Source organism: Symsagittifera roscoffensis, chromosome 1 (genome assembly GCF_963678635.1).
Source record: "Symsagittifera roscoffensis chromosome 1, txSymRosc1.1, whole genome shotgun sequence".
Taxonomy (NCBI): Eukaryota; Metazoa; Xenacoelomorpha; order Acoela; family Convolutidae; genus Symsagittifera; species Symsagittifera roscoffensis.
The window spans coordinates 31,682,757-31,704,992 of NC_087062.1; the positions used below are offsets into that span (position 1 = coordinate 31,682,757).

Sequence of the window (22,236 nt, forward strand, 5' to 3'; positions counted from 1 at the left end):
GCAAGTGTTTTCTGTATAAAGACAAATAACGTTTTTTGTTTTTATGTAAAAACGTTAAAAAACAGGTGAAAAAAACGAGCTGTTTTCAACCACTGATTTTTTTAAGTAAAAATGTTCTAGCCAAATACAGAAAAAAAATACGTTTCTTTTGTACATAAACGTATACAGCTCTGTGTGCAAATCCAAAAATCAATTTACATGGCATATATCACCAAATGCATTTTATCTGCGTTTTAGCTGTCTATTACACTCTGGGTTTTCTTTTACAGCAAACTTTCAAAATTTTCATTAATGGAAAAATGCTTGTCATGAAACTTCATAGTATCAAAAATATATTTATTATACAATTTAGTAATATATTATTGATTGAAAGTATCAAAAAATAAATTTATTATACAATTTAGTAGCATATTCTTGATTAAAAGTATGGCAAAATTTTATTTTGTTACTGATAAAAAACCTTCTATTAAACTTCATGGTATGGAAAAAAGCTGATTTCGTTTAGATAAAACTTTTTCAATCTATGAAATGGCATGAAATTGTATAATAAACCTTCATTTTATAGTATTAAACTGTATAAAAGCATTTCTTGTCAACACGGGTCAAAATAACTTAACTTCAAGTTGAAACAAAACTACTTGATTTTTTGTTTAAATCAAAACAACAAAAAATTCCAGTGTATTTGCAAGTAGCTCTGATCGTTCCTATAATAATAACATTTTCAAACGTTTTTGTAAATAAAAACAGTATGGTCAGCTTTTTTCCAGTTTTTTATAGCGGAAAGGAGTTTTACTCAACCAAAGTTAGTTGAAAGTATTCATTGTATTCATTTATTTTAGTATCTTTCTCTCTAGTATGTTTACTTGCTAGTTCTTTTAGTTAAGATTTGCATATCATCAATACCTAATCAAAATGATCTCATGCCTGAGCGTTTTTAAAAGGACTCGTGGACCATTTTTGACGCTTCAAATGACGAAAAAAGTTCAACATGAACTGTCACTTGATCTTTATAATAATTGACGAGTGGAGTGGAAGGAACGCTCATAGGAAACTAGTTGCTTGAACAAGAAACATATGTTTTGCAAATGAGTGGGGGCTAGTTGCTTAAGAATCTATTGACCGTTTATGTTCAAGTGATTGCTTGTGGTAGTAGTTTTTGAGTTCTATCGTATTGACTATGTAATTTTTTTTTGATTAGTTATAGGGAAAGTTAGCGATGATTTTGCGTTGCATACACGATAAACAACGGGAGAAAACCCATGTTTTCTTCTAAACATATTTCAAAAAAACCATAGCTATACGACAACATACGAAAAACTTTACTTGAAAAATGCTGATTCCATTTTTATGATTCATTTTGTAAAGGTAATTGTAGCCAATTAATTCATCACTCTAAATTCATGATGGATGCTTTTAATCTCTCTCGCTGCACGTTCAAAAAATCACACTTACTTGAGGATGAAAAATAGTCTATTTTCACTCTTTTATTTTAAAACTTATTGAGATCGGAAACTTTTTTACCAACCGACTGGCAAAATTTGTTTTATTTTTATTGTTCAATTGTGGAATTTCTTTTTGCTAAAAAAAATTAGCAATAATCTGATTGTTCTAATTGGTGTAATTTGCATTTTCACTGAAAGTTATTGTGAACCATATCGCACCTCTATTCAGTCTAAGTTAGTCTTCGAACTAGAAAATGGTTGTTTCTTTGGGTGCAGATGAAATTTGGTTAAATAATTTTCTATAGTCAATTTTTTTAAAATTTGAAGAATGTTTGAAAAACAAGGCTACATATGCACGATTGTTCAAGACTGAGCTCAAAACGAGAAGAGCTTGTTGTTTTGCAAGTGGCAAGAATTTTCTGACCATAATTATTTAAAAAACATGAAAAAAAAATTTTTATTTTTTTTTCAACTTAATTGCTCCGACTTTCGTGAAAGTGACGGAAAATTTTAGCTTGGGCTGGTTTTTTCTTCCAGACAAATTTCGACTTATTAATGAGGAATTTCTGAAGTAAGTTTCATATCAGCTAAAAAGTAAAGTTGTCCTGAGCTGAAATTTTTTTTTTAACTTGTGATCCTTTTTCGTGAAGCTATGAGGGTTTAAAGATTGGCAATTTGGGACAATTAACGCGCGATATAAATCGCGCTACTAATGCGCGAGAATTAATCGCTCTTAGAAATTGTTCCAAGTTGGTTGAAACATGCTATTTGTAAAAATTGCTACAATAGTAGGAGCAAAATATATCAATTTGTACTTAATATGGCATGTGGGGAGATGATTAAAAAGAATCGCAAAAAAATGTTTAATAATTTTTTCAATTTTGATTCAAAAAATGCATCTTTTTTTTCAAAAACAGGCACTCATCCATAGACCTTCAAAGTCAGTCTGATCTTTCAGGGCTTCGTCCTGATACCAGCAATCTAAATGTCTCGACTTTCGAAGAAAGTGACGGAATATTTGTGCTCGGGGTGGTTTGTTTCTCTAGACAAGCTTTGACTTATTAACCTGCCATTCTTGACAAAACTTTATTTTATCTCAGCCAAAAGTTTTGTTGTTTTAAGCTCAAAATTGAAAACACATTTTGTCTGTGTTTATTTTTTTTTGTTGTCTGTAAGTTTTAGAAGCTTAAAAATTGCCAAATTTGTCAATATCAGACAATTAACGCTTGATATGCTTCGCGCTATTAACTCGCAAGCGGACATTTAATCCGTCTTAGAAATTGTTCTAAATTAGTTGAAGCAGGCTATTTGTCAGAATTGTTACTTTACTAGGAGCGATATCTATCACTCTATGTTTTATATGGCGTGTGCGGGGATAAAAATACCGAAAGTTATTTTAAAATTTCATCAATCTTTATAGGCACTCACCGCTCCACAAGGCTGAAAAGGCAGTCCTAACATTCAAGGCTTCGACTCAATACGATTAGTTTGCTTCTATTTGAGCGCTGTGCGAAGAGAGTAATTTCAAAAACAGTCTTTATTTGAGTACAGTTGTTTTTCAAAATATAATAACACAACAAAAACTTTCGCTTCAAAAATCACTAAAACAAATAACTCCAAAAACGTGTTGAGAAATGAGATTAATAATCTTTCACTCTAGAAAAAGCATGTGAAAATAAAGTTTGACAGAGTTTTTCAAGGTTTATTCCGAAGTGTTTTCTCCTCTCTTGATTAATAGAGTTGCTGAAACATTGATTACTTTTTTTAACTTTCTTTCGCCTTGGTATTTCCCTTTATTTTTTATTCATGCTAATTTTTTTACTCAAAAGACCTGACGACAGCAGACTTCTAAATGTTTTAAAAACAACAAGGAATTTATTTTCTTCTGCAGAAGAGGATCGAGGGAGATCCAAAGGTTCCCGCTTATGTATTAGTTTGTGACATCAGTTCTTGGCCGATCAACCTTAGATATTAGCTTAAGATGCTGAGAAGGGGAGTGCGCGTCAAAGAAAGTAATTTTTTTAAATCAAAATTCTCCAAAAAAGCCTAAAAACGGCATTTTTGACCTGTTTTTATTTTTGAAAGTTTCCTGTGGTAAAAATTATTTTTCAAAATGGTTGTCTATAGTGTTCTGGCTCCATACTGGTCTCTAAATAAAATCTTGGACCTAAATCTGCCTCAGTTTTCCTGTAATTTTTTGAGAAAAAAAGTAAATGCATTAAAAGTTTAGTAGTGAAAATCCATATAATATGTTACATAGTTGTTTGATAATTTTGAGTAATTTTTTGTGATATTTTAGTTAATTTACCAATTTCGGAAAAGTTTATACATAAAAACTGCAGTATATACTACGAAAGCTTGTAAAATAGTATAGTGCATATTTGTACCGATAGTTTTGCATTACTAATTTTTGTTGCTCTAAAAGACTACTATAAACTCCTAACAATCAAATTTCTAGGCTTTCAAATAAGCTTTCAAGGTTTTCACTTTGGACTAGAGTAGGAAACTTTTTTAGAAAAAGTACATCTTAGATATTGCTGAGCTATTTAATTTATTTTCCAAGTAGATTTCAAGCTATGTCTCTTTTTTTGCTCGACTTTAAGTAAAATTTTACTTTTTTATATAATTATTTATATAACCTGAAACAACCCAACGACATCTAGAAAGAAATAGAAGAAACATCAATCTCCTTTGTGTATGTTATTTTTAGGTTGTCGGAAAATATAAATTATAAAAAGGATGATTTTAAAAGCCTATTAGTTTGGTTATGCGAAACTTAAATTGCCAGACGCCTAAAAACACTCAATTTTGTGTCTTATGGCGACTAACAAGATGATCTATATTTGTGAAGGAAATACAGGTGATGAAACGTTATACTTAGTATATATGTTACAGAAACATTTACATATGTTTATTATTTTTTTTATATCGGAACCTGTTTTAGCGAAACAATTAGTATGTCCTAAAACCTTTGCGTTTTCGAAACCTTTTGTTTTTAAATTCACTAACTTTTATGTTCACTGAGTGTAACTAAATTTAAAAAAGTATATGAAATATCGCATTGAAACTTTTTGTAACTCAAAAATCTGACATTCCAATTAATGCTTGAGTTTGCGAAAATATGATTGGAAGGAAATCATTGAACTGTTTCAAAAAGCTCAATTAAGTATAAATAAAATTTATTGAGATGGCTTTTCCTAGTAAAATCTTAGAACACACAAAACCGCTTGTATAAGGGCGAAGCGCTGATTGTTTCTACTGCCTTTTTAAGGTCTATGGAGCAAAAGTAGCCTGAAAAAAAATAAATGCAAAAAAGAAAATGAAAAAAGCATATAAAATTTTTTTTTTGTGAAAATCATGACCCACTATATCATACAAAGTGAAAATTGATAGATTTTGCTCCTAGTAGCAAATCAATTATGGCAAATAAGCTTCCTCATTCAATTTGGAATGATTTCTAAAACGGATTAAATCTCCGCTTATGCGCTTATTGTCCCAAATTGGCCAAAAAGGTGAAATATCTTTTCAAATTTAAAATCAGGACAACAATAACTTTTAAATGATATAAAAAAATTAAGTGAAAAATGGTTAGTTAAAAAGTCGAAAAATGCTGGAAGAAAAATCATCCCGAGCGCCAAACTAGGGTTCAAAAAGCGAGTTTTTTTACGTTAAAGAATAGCTTTTTGCGTTACTCGCTCGTCATAGTTATTCCGGAAAGTTTGATATATCGATCTAATCACGACTGGAAGGACTGTAATATGATAAATCATTCGACCCTTTCTGATGATTATTTGTGGTATCTCATTTTGCGTGGTAGAGAAATTGAACACACGAAAACACCCATTTCCTCCCTCCTTTCAGTGGTTTGAATAGAAAATAGCACTCAAGGTTTGCAGATGTGTTGTTCATTTCTTGTGTGCAGACCAATTTGTCGCCTTCGTTTGACAAGCTGTACATGGAGCTGTTCCGTCCCCTGCGGATGCCCCTGAAAGAGTACAAGAAACTGGTGCAGGATCCAGACGTTAGACTGCGCACCATGGCCCCCGGGGAGACATATGCGATAGAGGGAGTGAGTGTGCCGGATCAACTGTCTCTTCTAGTCAGTGGATGGTGAGTTCAGACTTAAATTGTATATTTTGACAGAGCTCATTGTCAGTTACTTCTGATTAGGTTTTTGATGAAATAACCAAATCAATCAGTTGTAAGGCAACCATATGCTGGTCAGATAATTGTGACTTGAGAAGTTCTACATTTTCAATTCTGTCTGGGTTATTTTTTATCGCTGAGTTTTTTTGTGTTATTGAATTTTTGACAAAATGGTGAATTTAGATAGTGAAATTTTTAGTGAATGTCACTTTTCAACTTTTGTATCTTGATTTTTACGCTCTAATTAGCAAGCTTTATCTAAATGATTGCCAGAATCTTTGTCGGATCCCCTTAGCGATCTCTACTTCCCTCCCATCAAGAAGGGGGTATGGTTAAATAGACTAAGTTAATCGGATTTTTGAAAAATCAGAATGCAGAAAAATTAGATTTCTCAATAGAAAGCTCAAGAGCAAATTTACTGTTTCTAATTAGAGGAGCGGCGATCATGTAGTAGATAACATAAAAGGGGAGATTTATTAAGTAGATCCATTTTTTGCTAGTAACAATAAGCTTGACAGCATAGGGATAAAACTGAATTTTAAAATGAATTCATTTCGTAAAAAGTGACGTAGGCTTTCTCAGTGTTCTCGGAATGCTATATTTTGCTGTTTTTGATATGTTCTTTGCTTTTTTCCGGATTTTGAAGAAAGTGAAGAATACACATGCTTGTTTTGTTTTCTATATTCCGACCAATTTTACGAAAAGAGTTGACAGCGTTTGCGAATCGATCAGGAAATTTTTGATTTGCAATGCAATTGCGCTTACACTGGACTTGTGCAGCTTGCATAGCTTTTCAGTTAATACTATACATGAAACAAGACTGCTCGTATCAGGGCGAAGCCCTGAATGTTCCGACTGCCTTTTAAGGTTTATGGAGCAGTAATAACCTTAAAAAAAAATTAAATGTAATATAATAAAATTAATTTTTTTTTTCTAAAATTTGAATTTTTTTAATGAAAATCATCCCCCCACACGCCATATAAAGTACGAAAGGATAGATTTCGCTCCTTGTAACAAAACAATTATGGCAAATAAGCTTCTTTCAACCAATTTGGAACGCTTTCTAAGACGGATTAAATCTCCGCTTAAGCATTAATAGCGCGAAATATATCGCGCGTTAATTGTCCCAAATTGGCCAAAATGGCTACCTTTAAGCCGCCATAACTTTATGAAAAATGATCACAGGTGAAATATTTTTTCAAATTTAAGCTCAAATCAACAATACCTTTTAAATGATATAAAAAACATCTGTCAGAAATGGCTCGTTAAAAAGTCGAAATTTGTCAGAAGAAAAAAACCCACCCCGAGCACAAATATTCCGTTACTTTTGTATCGAAAGTTGGAACAATAACTAAATTCCAAGACGCAAATTATTTATGCGTGACAATTTAACTGCGTAATCATTAGTGTTCCAAATTGAATTGAGGCAAAGTAATTGCTCATAATAAATCGTGTCAAATGTTAGCCTTTTACATTGTAGTTTATCAAAAAAAATTTCAACAAAAGCTGTTCCAGACCAGGGGGCAATCGGAATATTGAAGGCTTTAAACTGATATACGAGCAGTCTTGTTCAAATTTCTATAGTCTCTATCTAGCAAAATCTAATAGCGGAAATTGCTCTCTTAGAGCAAAACAAACTTTGTTGTATAGCTCTAATGCATGCAAAAGCAATGCTTGTAAAACTACCTGCATCAATTTTGAAATTTTTATCAACTTAAAAAGCGCAGAGTTTTGTTCGAAAAAATCAATCTTTAAGGTAACCAGAGTTTTTTAACGCTAAGTTAATGCAAACCGAATATAGAAGAATATTGGCAAAAAAATGCAAAGAGTGCAAGCTCATAGATTTTCGATATTTTTTCTACGTGGTTGAGGATAAGCAAATCTTGTTGTAAAATTAATTTTGCTTTCTCAAAAAGATCAACCGGAAAATTGAAAATTGAATTCAAGGTTCATAAATATTCCCGTTGGCTTCCTTTTACGGACTATTTCAGAAATTTTTTAGGCAAATTTTTTTTTTATTGTTACGACTTTCGATACGAAAGTAACGGAATATTTGTGCTCGTGGTTGTTTCTTTTCAGACAAATTTCGACTTTTTAACTAGCCATTTTTGCAAAAATTTTTTAACAAAACTTTTTATCATTCAAAAGGTATTGTTGTCCTGAGCCTAAATTTGAAAAGATATTTCACCTGTGATCATTTTTCGTAAAGTTATGGGGACTTAAAGATTGCCATTTTGGCTAATTTGGGACAATTACCGCGCGATATTTTTCGCGCTATTAACGCGTGAGCGGAGATTTAATCTGTCTTAGAAATCGTTCCAATTTGGATGAACGAAGCAAATTTTCCCTTGATTTGATACAAGGAACGAAATCTATTCTTTTGTACTTTTTATGGCGTGAAGCTTATTTGCCAAAATTGATTTGATACAAGGAGCGAAATCTATTCTTTTGTACTTTATATGGCGTGTTTTAGTTCTATTTTAATACATTTAGTATATTAATGATATTTATGTTATTACTGCTTCATAAGCTTTAAAAAGCAGTCGGAACATTCAAGTATCCGCCCTGATACGAGCAAACTTGTTAATTTATATCTTACAAGGTTCTGGCAGGATTTGCATTCCGAATCAGTAGCGGATTTAGGGAGGTGGGAGGGGGACGCCTTTTTCCTTCAGGGATTCGACCTCCTGCCGACCCAAAGGGTCCCCCCTTTGTATTACTTTGACATATCCATTTTAGCCGATTAACCTGAAAATTTGTCTAAGGGCGCCTTTGGCGCCAATATATACTAATTTTGAGGGGGGAGCGAGCGCCAAAAAACGCGACTTTTTGGTCGAAATTATTCCAAAATGCCTAAAACGCTTTTTTTTTTTGGCTTTTTTCAAAAATTTGCCTGCGGCGCAGAAAATTTGGTCAAATTAGGGTCTTTATAACGTTGGGGAGAACTTTGAAAATCAATTTGGTTGAATTAAAAAAAGTTCGACAAATTTTCTTTTTTTTTGAAAATCTCCCCCCGAGAAATTCCTAGATCCGCGCCTGTGACTGTTCCGAATTGAGATTAAAATTCTTGCAAAAGTTTGCCTTTCTTCGCAAAAACATTGCAAAATTTGCCTTCCAATTCCACTAGGCAATTTTCATTTTTTTTGAGTGGTTGAATAGCGATTGCATAATTAACGTTTTGCAATGCAATGCTTCTATTTCAGTCTTTAAAAGTTCTAACCAATGTTTCTCAACTCTGAGAGAAATTTCCAAACGTTTCCACTGCAGTTTGAATCACAAATATAGGTGCTAGAGACATCATATGACTGCTTTTGAAACACAAATCTTAGTGATACTTGGAATATGCGTGGCAAGGTTGGTTCAAAAGTATATCAATGAGTAGTTTTAGATAAAAGTACATCGTCTAATTGTCACGCTATCTATTTTTGGACGGATATGTTCGTGTAGTTACTTAGTCCGATGATACTTTTAGTTATTTTCTCATTTTCCGTATTTCTAAAACGTATCATAAATCACTGGTAGGCGCTGTTGGGTTGGTTTCATCTGTATTTCAGTCTATATTGAAAGTGGTCCTCCGATCAGTTAAGCTGCTCAAGATACAACGATTGTTTAGATTTTTTTAAAAGATTTTTGACACTTATTTGCCCGTCACTGAAAGTAGTTCATACGAGAAACGAACCGATTTATGAATACTAGGTTGTTTGTGTTTTGTTTTGGATCCTGTGTTCTGCCTAATTTGTTCATTTTTTTTTCCAGAACGGACTTCTTGAAAAATAACTTAGCGAATAAACTAAATTGGTTAAAAACGAAATGTTTTTGAGGAATTCATTTCTAAAAGCGTTTATTTTGGTGATTAACAGCATAGAAATGCAATCTAATAAAAATGACTTAGTGAGAAAATTGAATTTTAACAAAATTTTACCCTGAACTTGTATTTACTTAGAAGGTTACTTTGGGGAAAGTACGAATGATCCCTAGGAGCCTGTTTGGATGTAACTACTAATGGCTTTATCGACCTATAACAATCAGATTTCAGACATTTTAAGAGAAAAGAAATCATAATAGCACAAAATTTGTAACAGAATCTTCTTGTTACTGAGAAAATATTTTACGAACTATAAACACGGATTGGATCACAACTGATTGAATCAGGACTGGTGAATTTTCTCTCTGCTGGTTGAATCACGATCGATTGAATCAAATGAACTCAGTTTTGTTTCTTAACTTTTGCTCGCTTACCTACCATGTTTTTGCACAAGTGCGTTATTTGTTGTTTTGTACTTTCTTATCAATTTGTAAGGGCGTTTCAAATAGGTTAATTCAAAATAATTAAAATTATTGTCATTGAGGAAGTAAAACTGACAATATTTTGGATGACACCAATTTCAAACAGTTAGTTTTCTTAAAGTCATTTCATCTATGACAGTTTTTGGAGCATTTCGATTCGTCCACACAATTAAAAGTTCAGGAAAAAATCTGCCTCGACCTACAAATACACCAACGGATACGGATTTTTTTTTATGTCTGATTATTCTCATCATCCCACTGTCGGTCCTTAAACATAGCAACTGACCATTTCTTCGTGTTCAGCGCTTCAAAAAAATCAACTTCTTAGTGGGTTCCCACAGGTCGCGCTTCAATTCGGTATAGATCAAAAAACAAAACGGTCGGAAGTGGCAGTAAAAATGGTAAATGGTTTCAATAAACAAAAAAGACTTTAAAAAATTTATAGGATGCATAATTCAATCCTACCTGTGAAGTAAAACTCAAATCCATTGATTTTAAAAAGTCTTCTTTGTTCGTGAACACCATTTATCATACTAACTGCCACTCCGGACCATTTAAATTAAAATAAAATTTGAAATAAAAGGGCCGAGGTGCCCAAGATATCCCTGAGAACACCTCTGAAAACAAGACATTGAAGGTAAAGGTACAGTAAAGAAAAGGAAACCAAAGAAAGAAAGAATTTATTAGTATTATTATTATTTTCGGCCTCACTTGTTATGATTATTTTCGGCCTCACTTATTATGATTATTTTCGGCCTAAATTCCATCGGCTAAATGGCTGCTACCCTGGACAGATGATGACTCAACCTAGTTAATACTAATGACAAGACGTTTATTATCATGTTTCTGCATTTTGAAGCATTTTTGAGGTCGCATTATTTGAAGATTTTATTTTCTAAAAATTGTTTAAAAAATCGAAAAAATTGCAAAAAAATGGTACCAACTAAAATCACATAGAACACATTAATTCAAAACAAAATGAAGCGAATCTTTTTACTGAGTGCGGGACCTCATGAGACCAGGTCGAATATTTCGGGCAAGACTAGAAAAACAGACGATGTTCAATAATTCAACATGCATTGAAGAACGACACAAGATAACTGCAGGAAAAACGATATTTCAGAAAAGCCGCATGAACCAGTGTTTAAACGGCGCACCGACAATTCGGCCAAAGACAGTTCAACCAATTGGAAATTCAGACAATTCAGCCAGAAATATACAAACAATTCAGCCTGGGACATTTCAGCCAGTTTTACAAAACGCTAGATTCGAAAGAAAAAAATCGGAATTTGAGTTTTTTTCTCGGTTTAAGGTCGCTGGTGGGCGCGCTACGAGCGCGTCGCCGCTTTGCGACAATGTCCGGCTCACATTTCGTAGAGAGTCCTACACTCTGTTGGCAAGCTCGCAACACGTTGGCGCGACTGCGGCGGTCACTATTATTGACTGAATTGTCTTTGGCTAAATTTTCTGCATACTTTTGGCTGAATTGTCAGAATTTCAAATCGGCTGAATTGTCTTTGGCCGAATTGTCTGAACGCGGTTTAAACCTAAATTTCATGCGTAGAAAAAAAAACGTGGAAATTGCAAACTGTTGCCTTCTAATTTTTTCTTCCAGTAGTCATTAAAAAAAATTTTCAAAGGGGAATGTTATATGACTTAAAATCAGTCTAAGCGATTGCAACCTATGTTAATTTGACCACCTGTCAATCCTTTTAGCGCTATTTGCGTACCGTTTTAGATCTCATTGAGTGTTGAAACCATTTATTCGATTCAACACATTCAATTATGATTGCGTATGATTGTGTAACAAAGTGTTATTGTTCCGACTTTTGTAACGAAAGTAACCGAATATTTATGCTCGTGGTGGGTTTTTTCTTCAGACAAAATTTGAATTTTTAACTAGCCATTTTTGACGATTTTTTTATCATTCAAAAAGTATTGTTGTCCTGAGCTTAAATTTGAAAAAAATTTTCACCTGTGATCATTTTTTGCAAAGTTATGGGGGTTTAAAGATTGCCATTAAGCGCGGAGAATTAATTCGTCTTAGAAATCGTTCCAAATTGGTTAAAGGAAGCTTTTTTCCAAAATGATTTGTTAATGGGAGCGAAATCTATCACTTTGTACTTTATATGGCGTGTGGGGGGATGATTTTCACAAAAACCTCATTTAAATTTTTTTTTTATATTACATTTAATTTGTTTCATGTTATTGCTGCGCAATAAAACTTAAAAGGCAGTCAGAACATTCAGGGCTTCCACCTGATACGAGCAGTCTTCTTTTTTCTGTAAATAATCATTTCGTTTTGTCTTTTTATTATTTTTAGCGAAAGTTCATAATAAGTTTTTATAAACTACATATATAATACAGGGTTTTTGCAAAAACTGTAAAGAATTTTTCTTTTTTAGGCTAAAATTGATAAAGGCTGATGAGCGTTCAATTTTACAGCCTACAAGCTCAATCCTAAAGCAATTTCAATTTTATTTCAGCTAATGAAACTACTCATTCATTTTTCACCTCATTCATTTGCGCCTTCTAGAAGAAACATTGGACGAATTTGAAAAGTAAATTGAATTTTGTTTCATTTTTACAGTTAATCTTAATTTTTCTTCCGTCGGCGTTTTCAGAACATTCTGTGCAGTTCGAACAGCAAGCAGCCAGGGGCGGATTTAGGGGGGTCTTGAGATTCGACCCCCTGCAACCCAAAGGGTCCCCCTTTTTTTTTTTTACTATTTTGAGATATCCATTTTTGGCTGACGGAACCTAAAACTTTTCTAAAGACGCCTCTGGTGCCAATATACACTATTTTTTATGGGGGGTTGCGCGCGCCAAAAAACGCAATTTTTCTAAAAAGTGCCTTAAAACGCTATTTATGGCCTGTTTTTTTTCAAAACTATGCCTGCGGCGCTGAAATTTTGGGCCGAAACAGAGTCTTTTTAGTGCTTTGGGGGAGTTCGGAAAATCATTTTGGTCGACCCCGAGAAAATTTTCGATTTTTTTTTGAAAATCCCCCCCTGGAGAAAATCCCAGATCTGCCCCTGCAACCGGCTATGCCTTTTTTGTAAAGAATGTTTTGATGGCCATATTGATTTTAGTGTCTTCACCAGTAGCGGATGGGGGGGGGGCGGGGAGAACGGATGCTCTTTCTCTCACCCCTCAGGGATTCGACTTCGACCCCCTTAAGACCCAAAGGGTTCCCCCTTTGTACTATTTGGAGATATCCAATTTTGGCTGACTGACCTCTTAAAAATTTTCTAAAGGCGCCTGTGGCGCCAATGTACACTGACTGTGAGAGGGGAGCGCGCGCCGAAAAAACGCGATTTTTTAGTCGAAATTTTCCAGCCTTTTTTGGCCTTTTTTTCAAAAATTTGGCTGCGGCGCAGAAAACTTTGTCAAGTTAGGGTCTTTATAGTGGTTTGTGAGAGCTCAAAAAATCAGTTTGGTGGCCTTAAAAAAGTCGACAACAATCTGACCCCCCCCCTCGAGAATTTTCTAGATCCGTGCTTGGTCTTCACTACATCGTTTTGGTCTTCACTCAGATTATACCAAGCCATAGTTAAAATCAATTTCCTTCGCTAGACTTTTTATTTAATTTGGCAAAAAAATGATTACAATTTCCTTCATAAGCCTTGAGTTGCAAACATAAAAGTCAAAAGTTGCAGTTTTTCTTGCAAAAGAGAAAACAAACGAATAGTCTCTTCACGTTTTGTCGTTTTCTAAGCTACTATATTGTAGAAAGAGTTGAAGTTTTAACACATGAAAGTTGAAATAGTTTAAAAAGATGTGGTGGGACAAAAGCCATCTTTTTTGATGTCGAGAAAATGGCCCATTTTTTGTTTGTGTTTCAAAGTAAACATAACAATAAGGCTTCTCGCATTACGGTGCGATACCTTGAATAGTCGTGCTAGCTTTTTATGCCTTAAAAGTAGTTTTTGATTAGAAAAATAAATGAAGTATTAAGTTTTTCTTCAGATAATTTTTAAAAAAAACATCCCTCACACAATATGTTGAATACAAACTGATATTTTTGCCGTCTAATTTCTCATCAATTGAACAAAAAACTGTACCTAATTTCATTTTTATATAAAAATAAGCCAGATTAACTTGCCGGTCACGTTTTTTTGTGAACGAAATCAATTTTAAGTTTTGAGTTCAAAGTCTCGAGGTTTTTCAGATGGTTAAAACCAAATCCGTCCAATACGGCTCAGTTGCGAAAAAAATCACGCCGAGTACAAATATTTCGCCATCTTTTTTGCAGTTCGGTACAAAAAAGCAAACGAACAAACAACGGTACACATCTTAGATGCACTTGCAGTATTAATGACTTGGCGCTCATTTAGAGACAGAGATCAGATGGTTTACCCAAGAGCGCAATCTGCCGAAAATGAAAAAATCGAAAACTTCGAAGTCACTTGGAATTAGATAAACACTTAGAACAATGTACGCTATTTATTAAACCCAAATTCAAAGTAAAAATCATGCCTTAAGCAATGTAATCCATAAACTTGAAATACATTGCATAAGTTTTATAGCCCGGAACTAATTATGTAAGTTATTGTTTAATCCGAGGCTGGGCTGAAAAATACATGATGTTTAATTACCCAAGCGGTCTGTGTTAATCAAATGGAGTGAACATTTTGATTTTATAAGAAAAAATTGGCTCGAAGTTTTGTTGAAAGCCGTAGAAATCTGATATGTAACAAACCTAACTCTTTGAACCCAGTTAATACTCGGGCACTTGTGGTGTGTTTCAGTGTTCACGTGTCGGTGGAAGGCAAGTTCATCCACAAGATAGACGAGTTCTCCTTCCTCGACTCGCCCGAGTGGGAGTCCTACTCGGAAGAATTCCCCGAGCACTTCCAGGTAAATAACTCCACGAAGAATGTTGATTAACTGACTGTCAAAAGTAGGGTAGCGGAAGAGCTGAGATTTTTGAGAGAAACAATCAGGGGGTGGATCTAGGATTTTCTCGAGGGAGGGGGCGGGTTTTCGAACAAATTTTTGATATTCTGAGCTCACTCAAAGCAGTAAACAGACCATGTTGAACCAAAGTTTCTGCGCTGCAGGCAAACTTTTGGAAAAGCAGGTCAAAAATGCCGTTTTTAGGTGTAGAGTTGGTGATTCTACTGTATTACATGCTATAGTAACCTGAGCGTAAGATTGATTCGTCATTAAGTTAAGTAGTGCAGCAAACAAAGGGTAAAGTTCAAAATGGTTGAATCTTCAAAGATATAGTCCCTCCTATGGCAGAAAACTCAGGTGAAGTAAGATTTGCAAACCCTTCCAAATGACTAAAGCGGCTAGGTTTATGAACTCATAGGACGGATACTAGAGATGATTTGACCCGGGCATGCAAAAATCTATAACCCTCAGATCCCCCGGCCCCAAGTGATAACGGTTCCCGGAAGTACAAATGGCCCTGTCAGAACACGGTAACTAGCGGTCGGAATGGAACCAAAATATAGTATGTTATTGACCTAGCTGAGGAAAGCTTAAGTTCAGAAAACCAGACCCCTTGGACCCCTACTTCCCATTGAATTCACTACCCATGGGACGACTTTGCGGTGTCGTTAGGAAAGAGAGAACAAACATAGAGAAGAAATCCCCTAAACCTACATTGGCGCTCCTGGGTGGGCAAATTCTGAATTGCAGTTGCACAGTGTATGTTGCTAATTGACGACACGGGTATAATACGATATGGAAGAACAGGACAGGCGGCTGATTGCTGAAGCGGTAGTTGCACCAGCGAACGCGCTGGACAAGCAAAAAGGCGTATTTGGATTCGCGACAATACGGTCGGATCGTTTTCCTTCCTGTAGCTATCAGAACTGGCAGACTGGAGGAAGCACTTCGCTTGGATCGCAGACGCCAACCGCTGGGAGGACGAGCAGGCCAGGATGGTCCTGCCAACATGTTTCACGAGCTGGGCTTTGGACGAATTTACAAGTATGCCTGCCCACTTTCGAGAAGAGATCGAGGGCTACGACGAGCCAACGTTAGCTAGGATGCTAGCCGAGCTCGATCAACGACTGATGCCATTCCAGAGTCGCACGGCAGCCAGAGCTGAGTTCAAGAGCCTGATGCAAGGAGAGAAGGAAGGCTTGCGAGAGTTCTCGAGGCGAGTCAGGTCGCTAGGTGACGTGGCAAACAGAAACATGGATGAACAAGCGAGAGACGACATGAACTGTGAGCAGTTCATAGACGGCATCTACGATGAAGAAGTGCAGGAGCTACTTCTACGAGAGGAATTTGAAAGTTTCAGTCAGACGATAACACGAGCTCAGTAATTTGAACTGGCGAAAAGGACTGCCAGAGCGAGAAGCGGGAGACGGCCAAACCATATTCGAGAGCTGCAAAACACAGACGGGTACTGATCAGAGACTGGACGAACTTGCGTCGCAGATCGAGATGCAGAACTCAAGGCATGATGAGTTGATGACAGCGATGCGGACGACCACCGACCAACGACTGGATCAGGTGGCTTTGCAGATGCAGGATATGATGACTATGATCGGCAGGTTGGGTAATTCAGTAATTCCCGCTCCCCACCCTAAAAATCTGCCGGGGCAGGAACCAACGCGAAGGCCCAGGCAGCCGACTGGTCCGGACTCGAATGGGAATCGACAGATCAACGCGAGCCATGGAGGGGACCGTCTATGTTGTTTCGAATGCGGTCAGTTGGGTCAGTTTGCAAAAGAGTGTCCCAGAAAGGCTTCGTTTCATTTAAACTATCGAGGGTCGGGGCAATGAGCGAGAGCGAGCTCAAAGGAAGTTTTGTCCTGGCCGACATACAGAGGCTACAAGTATCGAAGCGAGACCAACTGACATACGCTTTGAGTAGACGAAGCCACAACGAGTGGCCGAAACGAGATGCAGTGAAAGACAGTAATACACTGTGGGAACAGGAACAAGTTCTGTCGATTTTGGAACGAATACCTCGGGGCACAGAGGTCTCTACCGGGCGAGAAACGAGAGAACAACCTCAAGCACATGTCGAGCGAGTTGGAATTAGTCACGATATATACGGACCCCGTGGAGTAGTCGTAGATGCTTGCATAAGGAGAACCCAAGTCGAGGCCTTGCTAGATACGGGGGCCACGACTGACCTCATTCGGACAGATGTAGCTCGAGATCTCTTATACTCGTCTGAAATTGAGCCATATCGGGGCAGACTAGAGATAGCAGATGGACAGGAAACGAAGGTGGATGGATGTATCACCGCCCATCTGAAATTGGAGGCCGTTGATAAAGATCTTGATATGCTAGTTGTTCTGGAACTGAAAGCAGAGATGGTTTTCGGACTTCGATCGCTGAAAGAAAATCGGTGCTCATTGATGTTCAGCCACGCTGAAAATTTCCTGTGGACGGGAGTGATAGAGGGTTGCATGGTTCCCATACGTTAGCTGCCACCCAATGCATCCCCGAAGCGGATGCTATCGATCCCCGTGATCCAGGAGGGAAGAGTGAAGGAGAAGGCTATTCGAGTAACGAGATGAAGAAGCGGTTGATAGCGAAGATAGCAGCTGCTGTCAAGCAATCCGATGATTTCCTATCCGATAAAGAGGGATGGCCAGCTAGTTTTGATGATCACTCAGCGGGAGCGTTTTGCGAAAACATGGACGATGACGAAATTGCAGGTTGTCACAAAGCAATTTCGTGCAGACCTACGGATCGGAGGTAATTGCAAGTGTCAACGAGACAGCGACGAATGAAGACGACGATAGCGAGTCGATTCGTTGGAAAATAACGCCAGGCGGAATTGCGAAGACGCAGAGAGAAGATGAAGCGATTGCTCAAGTATTCTACTGGGCGGGACTATGCGATGAGACAATTGATTTGCCGTCACTAGGAACGAACATCATTCCGAAGGCGCAGGCCATACAGTATGGACCTGAAACACTGGCCTACTGGTCAAGATGGGATGAGTTGAGTTTTAAAGAGGGAATACTCTACAAGAAGTGGTTTCAGCGAGATGACTCCAGGTCAATCCTTCTGACAATAGTTCCTGTGGCGGGACGGAAGGAAATTCTTAGCCAGTTCGATTTGATGGAGACTGGCGGAGGACAGCTTGCAGCCGATTACGACGAAGATATTGGTGGCCGACGATGAGAACGGATATTGAAAGAAAAGTCCAGTGGTGTCTAAGTCAATCAGTTCATATGTCAGAAATGAAGACGACGAAGCAAAACGTGTGCTTGTTTTGACGGATCTTTTCACGATGTACACAATTGCAGTTCCTCTGGTGTCAACGAATTTTGCTGACGTGGCTCGTGAGATAGTGGAGAATTGGGTGCTGAAATTTGTAGCTCCCAATGTGCTACATACAGATCAAGGAAAAAGTTTTGGTGGCCAATTGATCCAAGAGATGTGCCGATTTTTGGGTATTGACAAAACTCAGACTTCTCCCTATAAGTCGAAGGGCAATGGACAGACGGATAAACACAACGCGAAGATGGCTGATGTCATTTTGAAATTTTGCGCTGAGAACCCAAGGAATTGGGCCAGGACGTTGCCGTACTTGAACTTTGTGTACAACACGACAGTGAATCGGAAAACGGAAGCTACGCCGTTCAGTATGGTGCATGGAGAGGAGTGCAAATATCCAGTTGATCTGTTGTACACAAAACCTCATGACGAACTGATGATGAAGGATGGTTTTGCCGAATGGCTAGACGAACAGTTCCGAGACGCAAACAGCAGAGCAAGAGAACTACTCGGGACAGACCAGCGTCGACAAAAAAGCTATCACTGGAAGAAAATTCACCGGGAACTCTATGCGAGTGATGACAAAGTCTGGGCGTGGTCACAAGAGACAAGTAAGTCAAAGAAGTCTTTTGACCTGTGGGAAGGACCATATGCTGTGATGGCCAGGCTTTCCACAGTCAGGTACAAGTTGTCAAAGGTGTCCAATCCGAGTAAGGTGAAGTTTCTGCATTTTTACATGTTGAAACGTTATGATGAGGAGACCCTGCAACCAGAGGAAGCTACTGCAAGGGAGCGACCGACACCATATCGGTCTGCGAACTTCTTCGAGGATCTGGAAATGCGCATCGAAGACGAGGCAATTTGGGCAAACAATCGCGAGGAATTCAACCATAAACCAGGCCCAAGGCAAGAGCCCGTGGGAATAATGTCGCACAGAAATCGAGCAGCGGTGGAGCCACTAGTTAACCCTCTTGGGAGAAACGGAGGCTTGCGACGACAGAGCGACGCGGTGGAGACAAACGACGCAACGAAGATTGAAGCCAGAAGAGAAGAAGAGCCTGCGAAGCTGAAGGTAGACCTCCGGGTGAGCCGGTGATGGTTAATCCTGTGATGGAAAGTGGAACCACAGATGTGGGTAGACCAGTTCGATTAAGAAGGCCTCCAGTTAGGTTTCGAATCGATGAATTTGTGAGTTAACACGAGTTTTTCGGAAACTGTCAGCCAGCTCATTGGTGCTTGTTTAATAACTTAGAGCGATCCCACCTCAGAGTATTGCTGAACATTGCGTTATTGTTGAATATCAGGTGCTTTTACAAAAGAGGTTGCGTCGCACTGTGAGGAGTAAATTTATTAGCAGTCACGTCCCCTAGTTAGGATTTCTGTAACAAATAGTGCTTACTATCGAATCTGATTATTCATATGGGGACTGACTGAAGGGTCCGCGATTTTGTTTAAGAAAGTTTAACTCGGAAATTAGGAAGGGTTATTATAAAATTAGGCATTAGAGAAGGTTTATCTAGATTGATAGAGAGACGGTAACTTGAATTTTTGTCAATCGCATTATTCGGCAGAAAAATAGACTAGAAGGGAAGACTAGAATTGGTAATTCTACTGTATTACATGCTATAGTAAACTTAGCGTAAGATTGATCCGTCATTAAGTTAAGTAGTGCAGCAAATAAAAGGTAAAGTTCAAAATGGTTGAATCTTCAAAGATATAGTCCCTCCTATGGCAGAAAACTCAGGTGAAGTAAGATTTGCAAACCCCCCCCCCCCAAATGGCTACAGCCGCTAGGTTTATGAAACTCATAGGACGGATACTAGAGATGATTTGACCCTGGCATGCAAAAATCCATAACCCTTGGATCCCCCGGCCCCAAGTGATAACGGTTTCCGGAAGTGCAAATGGTCCTATCAGAACACGGTAACTAGCGGTCGGAATGGAACCAAAATATTGTATGTTATAGACCTAGTTGATGGAAGCTTAAGTTCAGAAAACCAGACCCCTTGGACCCCTACTTCCGGTTTTATGCCCTATGCAAATAGAACCCACCCCGACTTCCGGGAGTCCTTCCTCGGAACCCATTGAACGCAGGAAGCTAAAACTTTGGGATAGCATAGGTAGTGGCAAGATACATATTGTGTTATAAATTGAACCAAATCCAGCTGTTGAACCGGAAGTTATTAGCACTTTGGAAAACCACCCCTTAAACCGGAAGTAGGCAATTTACGCAAAAATAATGAGCAAGGGCATATCGATTTTATGGCGGCATGAGATACTACAACTCATCCCCGAAAAAAGACCCCTAGTGGTTGAAACCCCTCCGGCGACTCCTTCCGGTGTTAATTGCCTTTCCCCGGGAAAAGTGATAATGGACCCTAGAAATGGGATAACTTTGGAATTATCAAAGGAATATGGATGAAACTTGGTAGTTAGGACCCCCATGGGATTCTGAACACGAATATGGAAGTTCGACCCCGGTTGACCCCTGGGTGACCTTAAGTTGACCTTTGGGCTTTTTGACCCCAAATTGCATGGAAAGCCCCAATATTAACACCGGAAAGTGGCATATTTCCCAACCCAACCCCTGGAAATGAGCATGGGTCACCTTGCTAAAATTGGGGGGAAAACTTATATATTGGGAACTAGAGCAGAAGCTGATAGAGATATAGCTTTTTACATTGCGAACTTGGAGTAGAGGATTTAATTTAAAGTGGACTTGGTAAACATTGGGTTCAATTTAGCTTGGCGAACGCGCTATTTATAGAATATCAATTAGGGTAAAAGAAAAGTAGTCCCAGAGGAAATTGGTAGTAATAGAGGCATAGCATGAGAGTTAAGTTTCCTAATTAGTCTGAATGGACGGGGATTTTACTTGGCTTACCGGAGGTGACTTTCTGGTTTGATTTGACCCCTAATAGACGAACTACGTTCCCCTGATAGCTAGAAGGTCGGGATTGGAATAGAGTACAGATAGAAAATTTAGATGGCTGAAATTGGTAAGCTACCCATGAAAAGGGCCTCCCCCTACCCTTGGGAGGTCGGAACGTTAACGGGATAATTAAAATAAAGACCTTGGGAATAAAGACTGAGTAAACATGGCTTGGTTTGCAGGTTGAGTTTAACTCGAGAGCTGAAGTTCACCGAGTTCAGGAATTGGTTGATTAGAATCGAATGAAATTTGTTTGCTTGGTAAAATTGTGACAGCTACCGCATACCGGGTATCTAATAAGCGTGAAAAGATTGATAAAAGAAACCGAAGTTGGCACGTGGCAGAGTTGATAAGGGGAGAGATATAGTCTTAAACATGTGCGGTCGGGTGAGTTAGGCGGATGTCAGGACTGATAGCGAATGGCGTGACTTAACTAAAACTAAGTCTAAAGAAAGATAAGGAATTGGAGGGTATCGGAGAACCTTTAAGAGTCACAACAGTGTTAGCTACTATTAAGGGTAGTTGGTTCTCGTCGGAGAAGAGAGCAATTGATACTGAGAGAGAGCATAGTTGGTTCTCCGTTAGTTAGAGAGAACAATTATTGCTAGTTTGTCAGGTAATTGGTTCTCGGAGTAAGAGACCAGTAGATAGTTAGTTCTCATCAGAGGTTCTCTAGAGAGAGAATAGTTAGTGTTAAAGGAGTTAGTTGGAAGTTAATTGCAATTAGGCAATTTGGCCGATAAATCGCGGACCCTTTCCTTTTGATTTGATTATTAGATTACATCCTGGCCACTCAGAGCCTTCTGTAATTGGACATATAATCATCTAAATTAATTTATCATTGGAAACTCTTGCGATTGTATTGAGTAGACGAGACAAGACAGCCGAAGAGCAATACACAGAGGGGCAAGCAACATAATACAAAACAGAATTGTTGCCACCAAAATAACCCTTTCGGGATTGTAGATAGTAGTGAATCTCGGTCGCCCCATTGAATTCACTGCCCAAGTGACGACTTTGCGGTGTCGTTAGGAAAGAGAGAACGAACCTAGTGAAGAAATCCCCTAAATCTACATTAGGCACCATTTAGAAAAAAAAATTCGACCAAAAAAAATTAGTATACGTTGGCGCCGAAGGTGTCTTTAGAAAAACTTTAGGGTCCGTCACCAAAAATAGACATCCCAAAATAGTACAAAAGGGCGACCCTTTGGGTCGGCAGGGGGTTGA

The 22,236-nt window shown here is 37.8% G+C and overlaps 1 protein-coding gene across 3 annotated transcripts in view; it reads left to right on the forward strand.

Annotated features, from left to right (window-relative positions):
- Nucleotides 1-22,236, forward strand: part of LOC134842853 (uncharacterized) — a 45,644-nt gene that overhangs the window by 2,438 nt on the left and 20,970 nt on the right. For all 3 annotated transcript variants that reach the window (XM_063859365.1, XM_063859358.1, XM_063859373.1), the window contains exons 2-3: nt 5,365-5,552; nt 14,627-14,735. In XM_063859365.1, coding sequence (XP_063715435.1) covers nt 5,365-5,552; nt 14,627-14,735 — 297 coding nt within the window. The remainder of the gene's footprint in view (nt 1-5,364; nt 5,553-14,626; nt 14,736-22,236) is intronic.